The sequence below is a fragment of the Acomys minous genome (genome assembly GCF_964271855.1).
Source record: "Acomys minous genome assembly, chromosome: 8".
Classification (NCBI taxonomy): Eukaryota; Metazoa; Chordata; class Mammalia; order Rodentia; family Muridae; genus Acomys; species Acomys minous.
Window position 1 is genome coordinate 9,221,956 of NC_140489.1, and position 17,571 is coordinate 9,239,526.

At 49.5% G+C, this 17,571-nt stretch overlaps 1 protein-coding gene across 5 annotated transcripts in view; it reads left to right on the forward strand.

Annotated features, from left to right (window-relative positions):
• The window catches only part of MOK (MOK protein kinase), a 35,111-nt gene extending 20,073 nt beyond the window's left edge, over positions 1-15,038 (forward strand). For 2 of the 5 annotated variants that reach the window (XM_084793507.1, XM_084793505.1), the window contains exons 5-12: positions 6,085-6,163; positions 6,273-6,321; positions 7,399-7,577; positions 9,877-9,978; positions 11,053-11,226; positions 11,827-11,941; positions 13,491-13,691; positions 13,776-15,037. In XM_084793507.1, coding sequence (XP_084649633.1) covers positions 6,085-6,163; positions 6,273-6,321; positions 7,399-7,577; positions 9,877-9,978; positions 11,053-11,226; positions 11,827-11,941; positions 13,491-13,691; positions 13,776-13,856 — 980 coding nt within the window. In that variant the 3' untranslated portion in view covers positions 13,857-15,037. Of the gene's footprint in view, positions 1-6,084; positions 6,164-6,272; positions 6,322-7,398; positions 7,578-9,876; positions 9,979-11,052; positions 11,227-11,826; positions 11,942-13,490; positions 13,692-13,775 lie in introns of all 5 variants that reach the window. The other 3 variants (XM_084793508.1, XM_084793509.1, XM_084793506.1) reach the window with 2 other exon arrangements.
• The last annotated feature ends 2,533 nt before the right edge of the window (positions 15,039-17,571 follow it).

Consider the following 17,571-nt stretch of genomic DNA (forward strand, 5'->3'; position numbering starts at 1 on the left):
TATTTTTGTTTGTTTGTTTGGTTGGTTGGTTTTTCAAGGCAGGGTTTCTCTGTATAGCCTTGGGTATCCTGGACTCACTTTTGTAGAGCAGACTGGCCTTTACTCACAGAAGTCTGCCTGTCTCTGTCTCTGCCTCTGCCTCCCAGAGTGCTGGGATTATAGGCACGTGCTACTGCACCCAGCCTCGGGTGCTGTTCTTTTTTTTTTTTTTTTGGTTTTTGGTTTTTGGTTTTTTGAAACAGGGATTCTCTGTGTAGCCCTGGCTGCCTTGGAACTCACTCTGTAGACCAGTCTGGTGGCCTGGAGCTCCCAGAGATCCATTGTCCTCTGCATCCCAGTGCTGAGTTTAAAGGCCTGTGCCACTATGCCTGGCTCTGGCTCAGGTACTGTTCTTTTTTTTTTTTTTTTTTTTTTTTAAGATTTATTTATTATGTATACAATGTTCTGCCTGCACAGGTGCCTGCCTGCCCGAAGAGGGCACCAGATCACATTATAGATGGCTGTGAGCCACCACGTGGTTGCTGGGAATTGAACTCAGGACCTCTAGAAGAGCAGACAGTGGTTTTAACCTCTGAGCCATCTCTCCAGCCCCTGCTATTCTTTTGTTTTTGTTTTTCAAGACAGGGTTTCTCTGTAGCCTTGGCTGTCATAGACTCATTTTCTTTTCTTTTCTTTTTTTTCATAGACTGACTTTCTAGACCAGCTGGCCTCAAACTCACAGCAATCCACCTGCCTCTGCTTCCTGAGTGCTCGGATTAAAGGCGTGTGCCACCATGCCCAGCCTTAGGTGCTATTCTTAAAACTTACAGAAATACATTAACTTACCCAGCATCCCCCACATGCCTGCTATTTGTATCCCCATTTTAAAGATGAGGAAATTGCTGGGCTGTGGTGGCACAGGCCTTTAATCCCAGCAATCGGAAGGCAGAAACAGGTGGATTGCTGTGACTTGGAAGTCAGCCTGGTCTCCAGAGCGAGTCCAGGACGGCCAAGGCTACACAGAGAAACCTTGTCTCAAAAGAAGGAGGAGGAGGACAGAAAGAAGAAAGAAGAAATAATAATGAAAGCACAGAGGAAGAAGTAACTTGCCCAAGGCTGTCTACCTGCTAAGTGGTAGAACTGGACTTGAACTAAAGCCGGACTCCAAAGTCCATGTTCTTAAGCATGAGCATGCTGCTAAGGAACAAGCTGCCATTGGTCCTGTAATGTCACCTCTACAGATGAACTAACTGAGGCATGAAGGATTAGGCAGTATCCAGGGGGAAGCTCTTTTGGTAGGACAGAGCTGGCACTGGTCTCAAGTCTGTGAAACCCAGCTCTACACCCTGGCCTGGCCAGAGCTGCCAGTGAGTATTCCTGATTGTTTGCTTCTGAGATGCAGACTTATTCAGAGTTCTCAGCCACTAAAATGTTTGCTTCGAATAGCTGGTCACATGACTTCAGTGACTGCTTCCTCTGGCCATTAGAGCACTCAGTAGCATGTCTCTAAAGAGCAAGCAGGGAGCTAAGGGGTAAGGTCATGCTGACTTTAGTGAGTTGTCAGTCACATATACCAAGCACAGGGTCTGGGGTGGATGAGACTCTTGAGAAGGTGTAGACTCAGCATTGTAGGTGTGGGTTTTGACATTCAAGATACATGTAGTCTTATTGCAGAAAAAACTAGAAGGTTTCCTTTGTCCAGCAAGTTCAGGGGAGGCAGGGCTGATGAGAATTGGAGACGCCCAGGCTTACCGTGATCTGTCTGTGGCAGAGTCAAAGGTGTAGTGAGGGGATCCTTCTAGAGGTAGTAATATAGAGGACACAGGATTGCCCTATATGGAGATCACATCCTGAGAGAGAGAGAGAGAGAGAGAGAGAGAGAGAGAGAGAGAGAGAGAGAGAGAGAGAGAGAGCGCGCACGAGAGAGAGCGCCTCTGGGAAAAAGTCGTCAGGTCTCTAGGAAGCAAAACCAAGGGCACTGGTTGCTGAGGCTGCACAGCCTTTACTCCCAGCCTGTCCCCTTCCTCCTCTGAAAGCTTAGATTCCTAAACTCTGAGCCCGTGGGTTTGCATTATTTTTAGAGGAAGAGGCTGGCTCAGAATGCTGTTTAGAAGACCAGCTTCCCCTAGGTAGTGGCAGGACAGTCTCACTCTAGGATTGTAACTTTCAAGGGCTGTAGGTGGAACAGATATACCAAAATGAGCCCATGATATAGGAGAATGAAACACGGCAGGGGAAACCAGAACAGAGTTGGAGTACTGTAAAGAAGCATTGCATCTGTCTCACAAAGAACAGCATCTCGGTGGCTCAGCAACACGCAGCAGAGCTGTTGTGCAAACACTGCTCTGTCAGACCTGATCCCTATGTACCAGCAGGAAGGAGGGAGCTGTTGCCAGTTCGGCATCAGCATTTAGTAGGTTTATTTCTACTTTTATTAAGAGATTCCTTCCATTTTTCCTCTATCACATCTGTACATATATAATAAGGAAAAAGATAGTAGCTATGCTTTTTTAAAATACTTTTTTGTGCCAGGTGGTGGTGGCTCACCCCTCTAATGCCAGCACTCAGGAGGCAGAGGCAGGCAGATCTGAGTCTGAGGCCAGACTGGTCTACAGAGCTGGTTCTAGGACAGCCAAGGCTACACAGAGAAAGCCTGTCTCAAAAAAACCACACACACATACACACACAACTTAAAAATTGTGTGTGTGTGTGTGTGTGTGTGTGTGTGTGTGTGTGTGTGTGTGTGTGTGTGTACACATGAGCCACATGTGTGCAGGTTCCCTTGGAGGCCAGAAGAGAGCATCTGCCCCCTGGAGTGAAGCTGGAGTCGGAGGCTGTTGTGAGCCTCCTCCCCTGGGTGCTGGGAACTGAACTGTAGCCCTAGCCACTGAGCCCTCCCTCCTGCCCTGTTAGCTGTCTTAACAGACAATAGCATCTCTAGTATTTTCTCAGAATGACTGACATCTTTGTTTCCCTGACCATCAGTCTCTGCCATTCAGAATGTGGATGAGGCAGCACTTGTCACTGAAATATTTTTTTCTGATCTGATGACACCATCCTATTAGAGTTTATGTTTTTTTTCTGTTGATGTGTTTTTAATTGGCTTATATTGATTATCTATGATGATGGGTTTCACTGACATATTCATACATGTATGTGTTTTCACTTTATTTGGTCATCTGTGTCCTTCCCTCACTCTTACTAACCCCATTCCTGTTTCCAACTAGCTCCTCTTGTACTCTCATGTCCTTTTTTTTTTTTTTTTTTTTTAAAGACAGGGTTTCTCTGTGTAGCCTTGACTGTCCTGGACTCACTCTGTAGCCCAGGCTGGCCTTGAACTCACAGTGATCAACCTGCCTCTGCCTCCCAGAGTCTGGGATCACAGGTGTATACCACCACACCTGGCTACTGTCACATCTTTTAAGAAAATACTTGTTTTTGTTTTATGTGTATGAATGTTTGCTTGTAAGTATGTATGTGTATCATGGCTGTGCTTATTTCTTCCTGCGTGTGAGCCTGGTGAGTTTAGGGTTGCCTATGGGGCATGGGTGAGAGGTTAACTACAGGAGCACGGGCACCTTACCAGAAGATACACCACTGAAGAAAAGGTCCTGAGGGAGGGTGGGCCATGTGTCCTGTGCCTCTGTAACAGAATGTTGATGGGCGGCCTAGGGGAAATCTGGTGCAGGTGGTCCCAGCTGCTGTGGGCTCTGCCGTACCTGCAAGACAGCGTTCCACAGCGGTCTACCCAGCCTCTCCTTCTGCAACATTCCCAGAGCCTTGCAGGGTTGGTTTGTTTGTGGCTGGGCCCAGCAGTTGCTTATTATCAGTCCTGAGTTTGCAGCCTTCCTGTTGGTTAGGAAAATGGTTCAGATCTCCTTTGTTACAATATAGCGCATGGGTCAGAGTCCATGCACAGCAATGTGCTTTCAATGTCCTCTTGGAGAGCTCGGAGTGTCTCCGTCTGGAGGCTGCCTTGAGGCTTAGATGACATGTATAAAGTGTGGAGAACAGTCCCCACCCCAGTGGCCAGTCAGTGACCAGTGGCCAGCCATCTCCTTCACAGCCCCTCTGCAGTTTACAGTGTACACTGTAGTTCGTGTGTAAGCCGACTATTACAGCATGCAGTGTGACTTTGACTTTTTTTCCCCTTGTCTGTTTTTTTTGTTTGTTTGTTTGTTTTTGTTTTTGTTTTTAACAGTTTCTCTGTGTAGCTCTGGCTGTCCTGGAACTCACTCTGTAGACCAGACTGACCTCGAACTCACAGAGATCCACCTGCTTTTGCCTCCCAAGTGCTGGGATTAAAGGCATGCACCATCACTGTCAGGTGCACTTAGAGATCTTAAAACTAAATTATTATCTGTTATTTTGAGGCACGGTATTGCTATAGAGCTCAGGCTGTATAGTGTAGGCTGGCCTTGAACTTGTGGTAGCCTTGCCTCCTGAACACTGCAGTTACAGGTTACCATCTTCAGCTGACTTAAACTATTTTCCAATCTGTTTGTTTGGTATTGTTGGGTTTTTTGTTTTTGTGTTTGTTTGTTTGGTTTTGGTTTTTCAAGACAGGGTTTCTCTGTGTAGCCTTGGCTGTCCTGAACTCATTATATAGACCAGGCTGGCTTTGAATTTACATAGATCCACCCACCTCTGCCTCCTGAGTGCTGGGATTAAAGGTGTGCACCACCACTACCTGGCAGTATTGTTTTTGAGACAAGGGTTTCTTTAGCTTAGGCTCTCCTCAAACTCACTGTATAGCCCAGGCTGGCCTTAGAATCTGATTCTTGCACCTCTGCCTCCTGAGTATAGGATCCCAGGCCTGTGCTACCATGCTTGACTATAAAGTATTTTCTTTCTTTTTGTTTGTTTTTTGTTTTCTAAAGACAGGGTTTCTCTGTGTAGCCCTGGCCGTCCTGGAACTTGCTCTGTAGACTAGACTGGCCTTGAACTCACAGAGATCCACCTGCCTCTGACTCACAGAGTGCTGAGTCTGAAGAAGTGTGCCACTACTGCCCAGCTAACTATTGTCTATATATAAAATAAATATCCTTGTTTAGCAGTTCAGAGAAAAAGAATAAATTTGCTAAGAATTGCTACACGCTTTGAACTAATGATGTCAAATAGGGAAGCGGCCACTGTGAGCCCTGCTGCAGGGCACTGTATGAAGGAGCCTTGAGCCGAATTGTCAGCTGCTGTGGCCTGACAAGGTCTCCAGGGGGGCAGCAGGGCGCTTGCCTGTCTTCTCAGCTGAGGCAAGAGGATTGCTTGAGTCCAAAAGTTAGGGATTAGCCTGGGCAACGTAGAGCTATCTCATCTCAAAATATATGGTGACTCCCGTGTAGTAGACATAGCCCAGGAAGATAGGAGGTTTTCAAAGGACTCTTCATGATTTCAAGAGCGCCCTAAGTCAGTCTTTAGGGACTGTCCTGGAAGGCTCCAAGTCAGACCTTGGTCCCCTGACTGGCACTCAGTATTGTTCTCACTAGAGTAAACATGTGCTGTATGTGACTAGCTGAAATTGTGCCAGTGTGTAAGATTTTAAATGGCAGCTGGTGAGATGGCTCAGCAAGTGAAGGTTCTTACCAAATCTAACAACCTGAATCCAATTCCTGGGACCCACATGATGGAAGGAGAGAACGGGGTCCCATAGGTTGTTCTCTGGCTGACGTACACACACTGTGTCATGTCTGTGCTCCCCCCCAAACTACTAACCTAAGGTTTAAGAGTTAAATGGTACTTTAGAAGCATACTCCATATTTTCTAAAACACTTCAGGTTATTTTTCATTGGGGAACCTAAGTTGTCACACTTAATTTTTTTGTTTTCCAGAGAGGAACGGGTCTTTTTGAGCCAAGGTCTTACGACATTCAGGCTAGCCTCAAACTCATCATGTAGTGGGAGATGGCCTTGAGCCCCTGACCCGCTGGCCTCTAGCTTCTAACTGCTGGGATTACAGATGTGTATGCCTTCCCTAACAAACAGGCTTTCACACGCTTATAGTCAAAGGGTTTGTGTTTATTCCATAAAGGGAGGGGTGTGTGTGTGTGTGTGTGTGTCTGTCTGTCTGTGGCATTGGTAAACATTTTGGCCCATTTCCTTGACTACACAGGGAGAAGACATCCATTATCAGAGAAAAAGATCATGCATTACATGTACCAATTATGCAAATCACTCGACCACATGCACAGGTAGCTGGGAGGGCGGCTCCCCCGCCGTGCAGGGGCCTGCGCTGGGCGGAGCCTTTGGATCATGACGTGCAAGTCATTCTCTTCATTCTTTCCTTACTACTCAATGCAGAAACGGGATATTTCACAGAGATGTAAAACCAGAAAATATACTAGTAAAGGTAAAAACGATATAGAAACTTGATATCAAAGTAAAGGTAGAATATAAGTTTTAAATGTTCTAGGTTTGTTTTATTTTTATTTAAATACATGTTTTTGTCTGAGTGTGGGTAGACGCAAAAGTGTAGGTACAGAAGAGGCAAGATTTGTAAGACCCTTAGAATTAGAGTTCCAGGTGGGTGTGAGCTGCTGTGGGAGCTGGGAGCTGGACCTGGGCCCTAGGCAAGAGCAGTACACACTGAGCACTCTCTCCAGACTCAGAATATAAAATCTGATGCATTGGATACATCTCTGGCCTGGGTTTGTTCTTCATATTTGAAAAAAAAAAAAAAAAGGACTTGCTTTAGCAAATTCTGTGAACATTATTGACTTTACTCCTGGAAAACTACAATATTTTGCTCAAGAGATGGCTGATCCCTACAAATAGCCACTCCCGTGCTGAGTGTCAGTATGGGAGAGGGAGAGTTTGGAGACCCTTCAAATTTGAGAATTTGAGATTTTTTTTTCCCCGAGACAAGGTTTCTCTGTTTAGCCTTGACTGTCCTAGACTCACTTTATAGAGCAGGCTGGCCTCGAACTCACAATCCGACTGCTCCTGTCTCCCGAGTGCTGGGATTAGAAGGTGTGCACTACCACACCCAGCCCCAAATTTGAGATTTTTAAAGCTTGAGATCTCTTCTGACGTCTCCTGTGCTGCCCAAGTTTAAAGTGTCCCGTGTATGGATTCTCTACGTGTATTTACTTGCCATCAGAAGAGTGCCCTTGAGCCATGTGGCTGCAAGAAGCCTGTGTGCACTGAGGCTAGAACTGTGCCGCCTGCACCAGATGGCCTTGGAGCTGCCGTGGGAGGGCACATGTGACTGGTGCTGCACTTAGCCACCTTCTGGACACGTGCAAGGCTGTACATGTTTTCCATTCTTCCACTAGCAACATGTTTGAGAGGTTTATAAAGCTTGCACATTGTGTGTTAGGAGCCTCTTAGACACCAGGATTTTCTGATAGTCTGTGTTTGAAATGGTCTGTGTGGCAGTGGCTGTATAGACTGAGAAGGAGTCAACCCTGCTCTCTCTCCCTTGCAGCAAGATGTCCTGAAGCTAGGGGACTTTGGGTCCTGCCGGAGTGTCTATTCCAAGCAGCCCTACACAGAGTACATCTCTACCCGGTGGTACCGGGCCCCAGAGTGTCTCCTCACTGATGGCTTCTACACATACAAGATGGATCTGTGGAGCGCTGGCTGCGTGTTCTATGAGATTGCCAGGTAGAGCAAGGCCAGCACCTGTGCCTGATGTACCTCACGGGGTGACGTGGGCAGGTCACACGGTGAGGCACTTGCCAGCCCCTTCCTTTAAGCTCCAGGCTGCAGTTACTCTGGTTTCTGCTTGGTTCTGCTGCTCTGGGCAGGCAGTTAGCTAGGGTTTCCCCTCACTTCTTCCCAAGTACCTGCCCTTGCTCTCATCGCCTGGGCAGCAGCACCAGCAGGCTCCGTGCAGGGTGGGATTGCAGTGTGGGCTTGATCATGTGGTGAGTACAGACAAGAGCTCAGAGAGGCAAGGTACCACCTTTGATCCTACCATGGGGAAGTGAGAGCAAGCCTGCCACAATGCAAGCATGATGCCTTTTCTGGCATAATTGGACTTTTCTAGAAAAGCCCAACTCATTCTTCCTCTGACCTTTGATACCATCCCTGAGAAATACAGTGGCTGAGAACAGCCTGAGGGTTTGTTGTATTCAGAGGTGAGTGCTGTCCCTCTTACCCAGGCCAAGGGTGGGGAGGGGAGGGGGTGACATCCTTTGCTCATGGTGGATCCTCAAGTGAATTGTCAACACAGGCTGGGACCCAGGGCTCACCCTTCCATCTGCCCTCTGACTGCTGTGGAGTCATGGTGTGGACATGCACGTCAGGCCTTCTTTGGCACTAGTGTGTGTGTGCTAGTGACGTCATTTGGAAAGGCCAGTGGTACCTTTACGGAGGCCATAAGTGCCAACAGATAGTTCTTAGTCATGTGCTAACACCCATGAGTGAGTTTGGGAGGATAGTAAAGGATGCACAATTAAGAGTGCAGCAGCCAGTGACATTGAAGCAGAATGCCAGACAGCCTCAGGCGAGCCATTACTTAACCTGCTGAGCCCTGGCTCACTGTCTTCTGCCTCAGAGCTGTTCCTACCCTCTCACAACGTCCCCTCTGGTCATGAAGCCAATGAGTCCTACAGCCAGAGTTGTGTGTTAAGTTTTGTTGCAGCGTGGAACACAGATTGGGTTAGTTATATAGGTCTATTTTCTTTTTCAAGACAGGGTTTCTCTGAGTAGCCCTGGCTAGCTCAGGTTTCTGAGATAGACCAGGATGGCCTCAAACTCGGAGATCCTCCTGCTTCTACCTCCAGAGTGCTGGGATTAAAGGTGTGTACCACCATGCCCAGTTTAGGTCTAAATATTTTAGTTATAACTCCACATCAGAACAGCTCTGAGTTAAAAGGCTTCTTGAAACTAATTTGCCAACTGACTTTGGCCACCTGGAATTTCTCACTGAACTCCTCTGAGCCTCTGTGAGACTCTGGGGTATTGGGCTGAGGAATGAGACTGTTGGATGCCTCTTAAGAATACCTAAGGGGGCTGGAGAGATGGCTCAGAGGTTGAGAGCGCTGGCTGCTCTTGCGGAGGTCCTGAGTTCAATTCCCAGCAACCACATGGTGGCTCACAACCATCTATAATGAGATCTGATGCCTTCTTCTGGCCTGCAGGGGTACAAGCAGGCGGAGCACTGTATACATAATAAATAAATAAATAAAAATACCTAAGGGAGATAGCTCAGAGGTTAAGAGCACAGGCTACTTTCCTGAAGGACCTGGGCTCAGTTCCTAGCACTCATATGGTGGCTCACAACCATCCATAATTATAGTTCCAAGGGATCTAATGTCCTCTTTTGGCTATCCCTGGGTACCGGACAGGAGTGTGGTACATAGACACACATGTAGGCAAAATACCCTACACATAATAAAAACAAATTAGGTCTAAACATGTCTTTTTTTTTTCCCCCTTGATTTTCCGAGTCAGGGCTTCTCTGTGTGTCCCTAGCTGTCCTAGACTTGCTTTGTAGACCGGGCCTTGAACTCAGAGAGACCCTCTGCCTCCCTGAGTGCTGGGATTGAAGGTGTGTGCCAACATGCCCACCGGGTTCTGGCTTCTTTTATTTATTTTATGTATTTGAGTGCTTTATATGCATGTATACCTGCAGGCCAGAGGTGGGCATTAGAAGGTATAGATTGTGAGGTATGGTTGTGAGCCACCATGTGGTTGCTGGGAACTGAACTCAGGACCTCTGGAAGAGCAGACAGTGCTCTTAATTGCTGAGCCATTTCTCTAGCCCCTAAACATGCCTTTAAAAAAGAAAGAAAAAGAAATACTTGGGCCCATGGGGAAAGCCAAGATCAGAGGAGCAGCAGCCTCCAGGCCAGAGGCCTACCATGTGCTTATATCTGCAGATTTAGCCTGTGGAGGGAGGCCTGCTCAGAAGGCGTCTCATCATGGCCTCACCGCAGCACCCCTTGTGCCCTTGCAGCCTTCAGCCCCTCTTCCCTGGTGTGAATGAACTGGACCAGATCTCAAAAATCCATGATGTCATTGGCACACCTTGTCAGAAGACCCTCACCAAGTTCAAACAGTAAGTGTGATGTGCCCTGGGAGTCTGTGGTGGACTCACTGCCTTTCTACAGCAGGGCCGGGGCTAGGGCAGAGAGCTGTTTCCATGACCCCATGACATTTTCTGGGCCATCTACCCATTTGGGCTTCTGCTGTGGAAGGGGAGCCAGCCAGCCGTCTCTCTGTGAGGCTTAGGGGGCTGCACTCGCCCTTGAGTCATAAAAGGCCCTCGTGGTCTCTTGAAAGGCCTGTGTTGGTTTCACTCCAGAGTGTTTACCTCGGACTTGGGTCTGCTTGGGTGAGAATTGTTGCTTGGGTCAGAAAGGCTGTCCATGATGACCTCCTGTCTGCCAATCAGAGGGTGACAGTGATGCCCTTCCTTGCAGCCCCATTGCAGTTTTGTTTTGATGATAGATGAAGCTGAGGCCTGCAGGGAGTGGGGGACTTGCTAGGAGAGATCTCCCAGAAGCCCCTGGTCCAAGGAAGGTCAGTAGAGAAATCACTCACCTTGTTTTCTCCTTTAATTCTAGGCACACAGGAAGGTGAGGTCTCTGCTTTTACAGGCAAAGGAATCTGTACATTTATAGCATACACACCATTGTTTACTAGATTATTTTTCGGAGTAGTTTTAATTCACAGTGAAATTGAATAGAAGTGCAGAAACCTCTCCCTCTCCCAGCCTCCCTGCTGGCTCAGAGCAGCGGGTTTTAGCTAGCAGTGGAACCTGCGCTCCTGACTGGGGTCGTCACCCAGAGCCACTGGCACAGTAGGCTCTTCTCTTGGATTTCAGGAGTTGTATGTTCTCTATCCTGTCCCCCCTTTAAAAGCCCCAGGTTGCTTTAGACCATATATAGACCATAATATAGGCCTTGCACACCTGACTCTTCCCTCTGTATCATAAGTGCTAGGACTATACGCATGCACCAGCACAGCAAGTGCTAGGACTATATGCATGTGACGGCACACCCAGCCTTTGAGGCTCCCTTTGAGGGCCGTAGGCTCTTCCCTTCAGCTCGGGTCCCTTAGAGTCAGGGTGATGAGCACCGGCACCCTAACAATGGCATGATGATTTATTATCATTGGGCTTTCAATACAGGTCGAGAGCTATGAGTTTTGATTTTCCTTTTAAAAAGGGATCAGGAATACCTCTACTGACAACCAATTTGTCCCCGCAATGCCTTTCCCTCCTGCGTGCCATGGTGGCTTACGACCCTGATGAAAGAATCGCGGCTCACCAAGCCCTTCAGCACCCCTATTTCCAGGTGCAAAGGTAGGCCTTCTGGTAGATTGCCTAGTGATGAGTGGGAAGTGTTGATTCATGAGACCAGTAGGACAAGGAGCTGGCCTGAGAACAGCTCTATCTTGACAGTGGTCTTTGCCTCTTGGGACTGTCTCTGTGATGTGTCCTTCTTCAAATGAGGCAGTTAGTGCTTCCCGGCCCAGGGAAAGAGGGCTGTGTGGCTGTTTTGGGCTCAATGGCAAGGCTCTAGTAGGTAATCTCCCTAGGAGAGCCTGGCGCACGTCCCGGGTGGACAGCATGAGTGCGTGTGTGCCGCCTAGCGTTGGAAGTATGTTTGCAGTGCTTCGTGGGAAGGGCTTAGCCAAGGGCATATAGCGTCATGCATCTACACACTCCTGAATTTGACCGTTTGGTCCTAGGAAGGCCATGTAGAATACTGCATGGTTAAAATAGCCTTTGCTTGCAGCCCAGACGGTGTTGAATTGTTACAGGAAGGGAAGAAAGAGGCCTCTCCTGGCTCATGAGGAAAGAAGCATGAATGGCTACTTTTAATAGCAGATTTATAGATGAAGGAGGTAGCTGAGCTCTGGAGCCATTGGCGGAGGTGGCACGTTCTCTTCCCCCCTGTAGGGCAGCTGAGACACAGACCCTGGCCAAGCACAGAAGAGCTCTGTTCCCCAAGTACCCCATGGTGCCAGAATCACCTGCTCACAACTGGTCGTTCTCAAAGGAGTGCAGAAAGCAGGTATGAGCTGAAGTCAGTGAGCTGGGTAGAGACTGGAAGCCTTTAGGTAGCTCGTGTCTGAGAGGCCACCACAAAGTTATGGAGGGTAGTGACACACTTGTCCCAAGGGCATTGTGTCAGCCAAGGCCTGAACACATGCTACTATGGTCTTGTGTTGGGATATTCTGATTGCCCTATGGACCTGTTCTAACTACCCAGGCCCTTTCTCCTCCCTAGCTAGACCCATGGCTAGCTCCACATGTGAGCAAGCCCAGAGAGGGGACCCTCCCACGAGTGTCTGCCCTGATGGCCATGTGCCCCGTATGGTCACACCTGCTGTGTCCTGAGAATGACCCTAGCAGGGAGCTACTGAGAAGCCACAGTTGGTCAACATGGTAGGCCAAGAGGAGCACCAGACCGGCCAGCAGGGATTTTTCTTCCTTTCTCCTTAGTTAGACATGACCGCCTCCCTGTGTCGTCTCTCCACCTTCCCTCTCACCTGTCCTCTTGCATCCTGACATGGAGTGCCCGTGTGCTCAGCTCTGCCAGCTGTGCAGCTTGAGAGGAGCACCAAAACTCTGCCTGCACGTTGTTCTTTTTTTAGCTGCCACCAGTCACTTGCTCCTCCCATCTTTACCGAGTCTGTCCATGGCAGTGGCTGGTGACATGGACTATTTCAGCCAGTGTCTGCCAGAGCTTTGACTGCCGCGCCCAGTCCTGCAGGCCAGGAAGCAGGCACTGACTTTCTCCCACTCCCCAGACTTCTCTTCGCCATGGCTTTCCCTCCCATGGGGCCTGAAGTTCCTTCAGATACCCAGGTCCACGTGGAGGCTCCGCTCCCTCGGCTCCCATGACCACAAATGGCCTTCAAACTGCCCTCTCAGCTGCACCACCCTCTGCCCTTAAACTGTTGTCTGCTGGTACCCTCCACGGAGCCCCCACCCCCAAAGTGCAGTCACATCCAAGGTGGGCCTGTCTCCTAGCTATGGCAGAGCCTTGTTCCAGGGAGCTGCACACCAACTACGTGTTCCATGTTCTCCTCACGTGCTAGGAGTATGGAGAAGTTTTTCAATACTCAAGAGATGCAGAAATAATGAGCATGGTGACACACCATTTGCCCAGCACTCAGGAGGCAGAGGCAGGCAGAGCTTAGTTTACATGGCCCTGAGTTTCAGGCCAGCCAGGCCTACATAGTAAAACCTTATCTCAAAACAAACAAACAAATGCTGAAACCATTCTTACCCTGAAGCTGAACAAAAGCTTGCTGGGGCCAGCAGGGGCTGGAAAGCAGAGTTAGAGCTGCCTGAGCCTGCGCTCCCTCGTCTTCTCACTGCAAGTCGGCCGGAGCTTAGCTGGAAGGCTGTGGTGAGGGCCAGTGCTTGATAGGATCTGCAGGCCACAAGAGGCTTCATGGGAGCCTGCCTGGGTATGGGAGGCTTCAGCCAGGCTCACGGGTGCCTGTTCACCAGAGTTTCTACCCTGGCCCTAGCCAGGCAGTTTGATCAGGCAAAAGAACTTCCTTTCCTTGACCCGATTCCTGAAAGGGAACTGATCAGTGTTCTGTTTTAAGAAACAGTCCCTGAGGCAAGAGGAGGGCCATACCAGAAGACAAGCGCCAACCAGCCTGATGGAGCTGCCCAAACTGAGGCTGTCTGGAGTGACCAGACTGTCGTCATGTTCCAGCCCTGCATTGCGGTCAGTGTTGGGCACTGGAGCAAATGGAAGAGTCCCTGGGTTGAGAGCCTTGAAGTGTGCTGGTGTGAACAAGAAGGTAGTGCGTCTCTTGGCTTCCCTACGGGCTGCCCAGGGCCTGGCCTCGGCCTCCACTCAGGGTCCTGTGCTTCTTCTCTACCAGACAGACACGCAGAAGGACATGAAACCTCACCTGAAGCAGTATCACCTGCCCACCATCAACAGGAAAGGGGGAGAGTACTGAACCGCACGCCACCTGCTCAGCCTCTCGGAGAGCAAGGGCAGCACATGGGCAGGCTCAGGCCAGAGGACGCCTTGTGTGCCAGTGCCCCTTGCCATGCATGGCGGCCCAGGACAAGCACCCGCCTGGAGCCTCGGGTGTTTGCAACCTCAGAGCCTCTGTACCAAATATTCCAGTTTAATACATTTGTAAGACCACCTCATTTAAGGGTTTATTTCATTTTCATAATGTAAGGATTTGAGGTGATTTATATGAATTAACAGATAAGATTGGGCATGATAGCTCATGCCGGTAACTCTAGCATGGGGAAGTGGAGGGGGAGGAGCCTTAGCCTGGGCGACATAGTTAGTTTCTCTACCTCAAAAACAAATAAAAGATAGACCAAACTCTCTGTGATGAGTGACTTAGGCTTGGTTGAGAGGCGGCTATGCAAGGTCCACCTCAGTGTTTCCCTGACAGTACTGCCAGGTATTCCCGGTGTTGTGGCTGGGGCACCTCTTGGGAATACTCTTGGAGACTGACTCCTCTGAATCTCATCCCAGTGTTCTCCACCTGAGTGTGTTTTGTCCTTTGTGATAGCTTTCCTGAGCTGCAGGTGGGTGGGCTAACAGCCCCACTGCAGGGCAGGCCTCAGGTGGCCTCCAAGGGCCAGCTTGAGTGTTGGCCGCCATTGCTTAGGTTCCCTTAGAGGTGTCAGGTTGCCAGTCTTGCTTGGAGCAGATAGGAAAAGCTGGACCCCTGTGTCTGGAAACAGAAGACGGGGCGCGGGAGATGGGGAGTGGGCAAGAGTGCTTGCAGTATAAGAAGGGGACCTGAATTGGGATCCATGGTGTCCATGTCAAAAGCTGGGCACCGTCACACCGTGTAAGCCTATCACCGGAGGAGGGACAGTGCAGGACCAAAATCAGCAAGCTCCCAAGCTCCCAAGCTCCCAAGCTCCCAAGCTCCAGGTCCAGTGAGAAACTCTATCTCAGGGACGGGGTTCTGTTCTCAATGGCGCAGAGAACAGTAGGTGACACACTTACGTGTCCTCCTTGGGCTTCTGCACATGCAAGGGGGTGCACAGACCTGTACACACACACACACACACACACACACTCTCTCTCTCTCTCTCTCTCTCTCTCTCTCTCTCTCTCTCTCTCTCTCTCTCTCTCTCTCTCTCTCTCTCTCTCTCAGCTTGTTTCACCATGGGAGAGGGATGGAAACACTGTAGAGTGGTCCTGAGTGGGCTCAGGGCAAAAGCACCACCAGACAGCTGGCTTCAGGGTGATCCTCCTATGCTTTGATTTTTGCTTTTGCTGTGTTGGAGGTGAAATCTAGGGCTCTTGCGCTCTGGGTAAGCACTCTTAGCAGTAACTTAGCCTCTCTGCTCAGCCCTGTGGAACAAAGGAATTGAGTATGCCTTCTTATTTTATCTTTTCAAATTTTATACCATTTAAAAGGCAAAACTTGGGGGCTGGAGAGATGGCTCAGTGGTTGAGAGCACTGTCTGCTCTTCGAGAGGCCCTGGGTTCAATCCCCAGCAACCACACGGTAGCTCACAACCATCTATAATGTGATCTAATGGCCTCTTCTGGTGTGCAGGTGTACATGCAGATACACAAAATTAATAAATTAAAAAAAAAAAACTCTAAAAGGCGAAACTTCCCAGGGAAGTGTTGGGTCTCAAATCTCTGACCCCTTCCTTCAGGACTCTACTGATCCAAGCTTCAGGACACCAGACAGAAGGTGTGTAGGGGCAGCGCCAGGAACAGGGATGCTGTAGGAGGGAGATGTGGCACAGCAGAGGGCAGTGTGGGCACTGAGCAGTATGCGGATGGGTGCCAAGCAGAGGTAGGTTCGAGACTGGATATGATGAGGCTTAGAAAGAGCCAGGGGCTCTGGCATGGGTGGGTGTCCCCTGGCATGGAGGAGAGTGCTTGAGCAGTGGAGGGCTGGGCTGCCCCTGTTGTCACTTTAGGAGTCTTAGTCCAGTAGGCATACGCCAGGCTTGCAGGCAGGCCAGCACAGAAGGGACCCAGAGAGGGAAGCCAGCAGAGTGGGCATGACAGGATGGCCTAAGGTAGGACCAGCAAGCCTGGCAAGCTGGGCTGAGCCTGGGTAGGCATTAGGGCAAAGAAGCAGTCCCTGGAAAGGCTGCAGCAGGGTCCTGACAGGAAACCTCTTGGCTTTCTCCTCCTGTGGGCCCAGCATACCTGCCCAGTGCGCCATGGGTTCTCCTGTGCAGCAGGATTTGAACAGCATCTTGTCCCCACATTTGAATTGTCCCCACAGCATTCTGCAGTGGAAAGGCAGAGAAGGCTCACCATTCCCTGACTTGTACCTAACATGCCCTGGACCCCAGACCCTACACATGGAGTAGCATCCGTCAAGTCCTACTGTATGCCAAGTGCGTGTGCTGTCGGGGCAATTATAGAACCATTTGGAAGGCATCTTAGACCACGTGGCTATAGGAGCAGAACTGGCACAGCCATCCAAGGTGAACTGGGGCACAGCTGGGCTAAGGTAGGGAAAGGACGAGGACCTGAGTGGTGGTCAGCGAGGGCTGTGGAATACAGCTGCACCTTCTCGTCTCATGGCGCCTCAGTTCACACAAGCACTTGCTGCCCTGTTGTCAACCTGATTTCCATCCGTCATTCCTAGAACCATCACTAAACCCGGAGCTGGCTGGGGTTTGGTCCTGCACTATCTCTTCTCCAGTTACAGGGTTACAGGGTGTAACACTAGGGTCTAGAACCGAGCTGTTTGGAGCGATCACTAGGTTCCATGCTGCAGGCTTAGTTTGAGGGCAGTTCCTTATTACTTTCACGTGGGTGTTTTGGACTCAAAGGGCTGAGTTTTTCTGCGTAATCAGCGCTCTAAGATGACAGGAACACGGGCTGGAGAGATGGCTCAGAGGTCAAGAGCACTGGCTGCTCTTCAAAGGTCCTGAGTTCAATTCCCAGCAACCACATGGTGGCTCACAACCATGTATAATGTGATCTGATGCCCTCTTCTAGTGTGCAGGTGTACATGCAGGCAGAACACTGTATATGTAATAAATAAACAAATCTTTTAAAAAGACGACAGAAACACCAAACTGCTTAAAATGTACCAATGCTTCTAATAAGGTCTGAGTATGTGATTTATAAATTGTTTTACTTACACAGTGAGTGGCTCAGTGCCACCAACCCTCATGACGTAAGGTTGATCATCAGAACCCACAAGGTAGAAGGAAAGAAACGGCTCCCTTAAGTGTCCTCTAACTGTTGTACACAATGTGGCATTTACACTGAGTCTTAGCGTGGCACAGTGGCATATGCTCATGCCCCACGCACTTGGGACTTGGAAGGCTGAGAGAGGAAGACTGCTTTCCGTGCGACACTGAGTTCCAGGCTAGCTGAGGATTGTCAAAACAGAATACAACAAAGCAAAACAGGGAAGGAGAAAAAGTGAGTCTTAGCATCCTGTGTTGCGCCTTTCTAAGGCTGAGGCGGCTCTAGAGGCCTCACAGGCAGCAGCAGAAGCATGTGGCTTCCCAGCCTGGGAGCCAGAAACCTAAGGTGAATGAAGACAAACTTGGACGTGCATTGCTGTCCGTTGTGCAGTAGCAGCATCCTGCTGCAGCCATAGCTGCTAAAAATTCAGCCAACCTAGCAGAAGCCCCAGACTCCTTGCACTTGCCCCCAGTTTAATGGGATCATTTGGAGAAGTGTTTCAGATACCCGGTGACTTACTT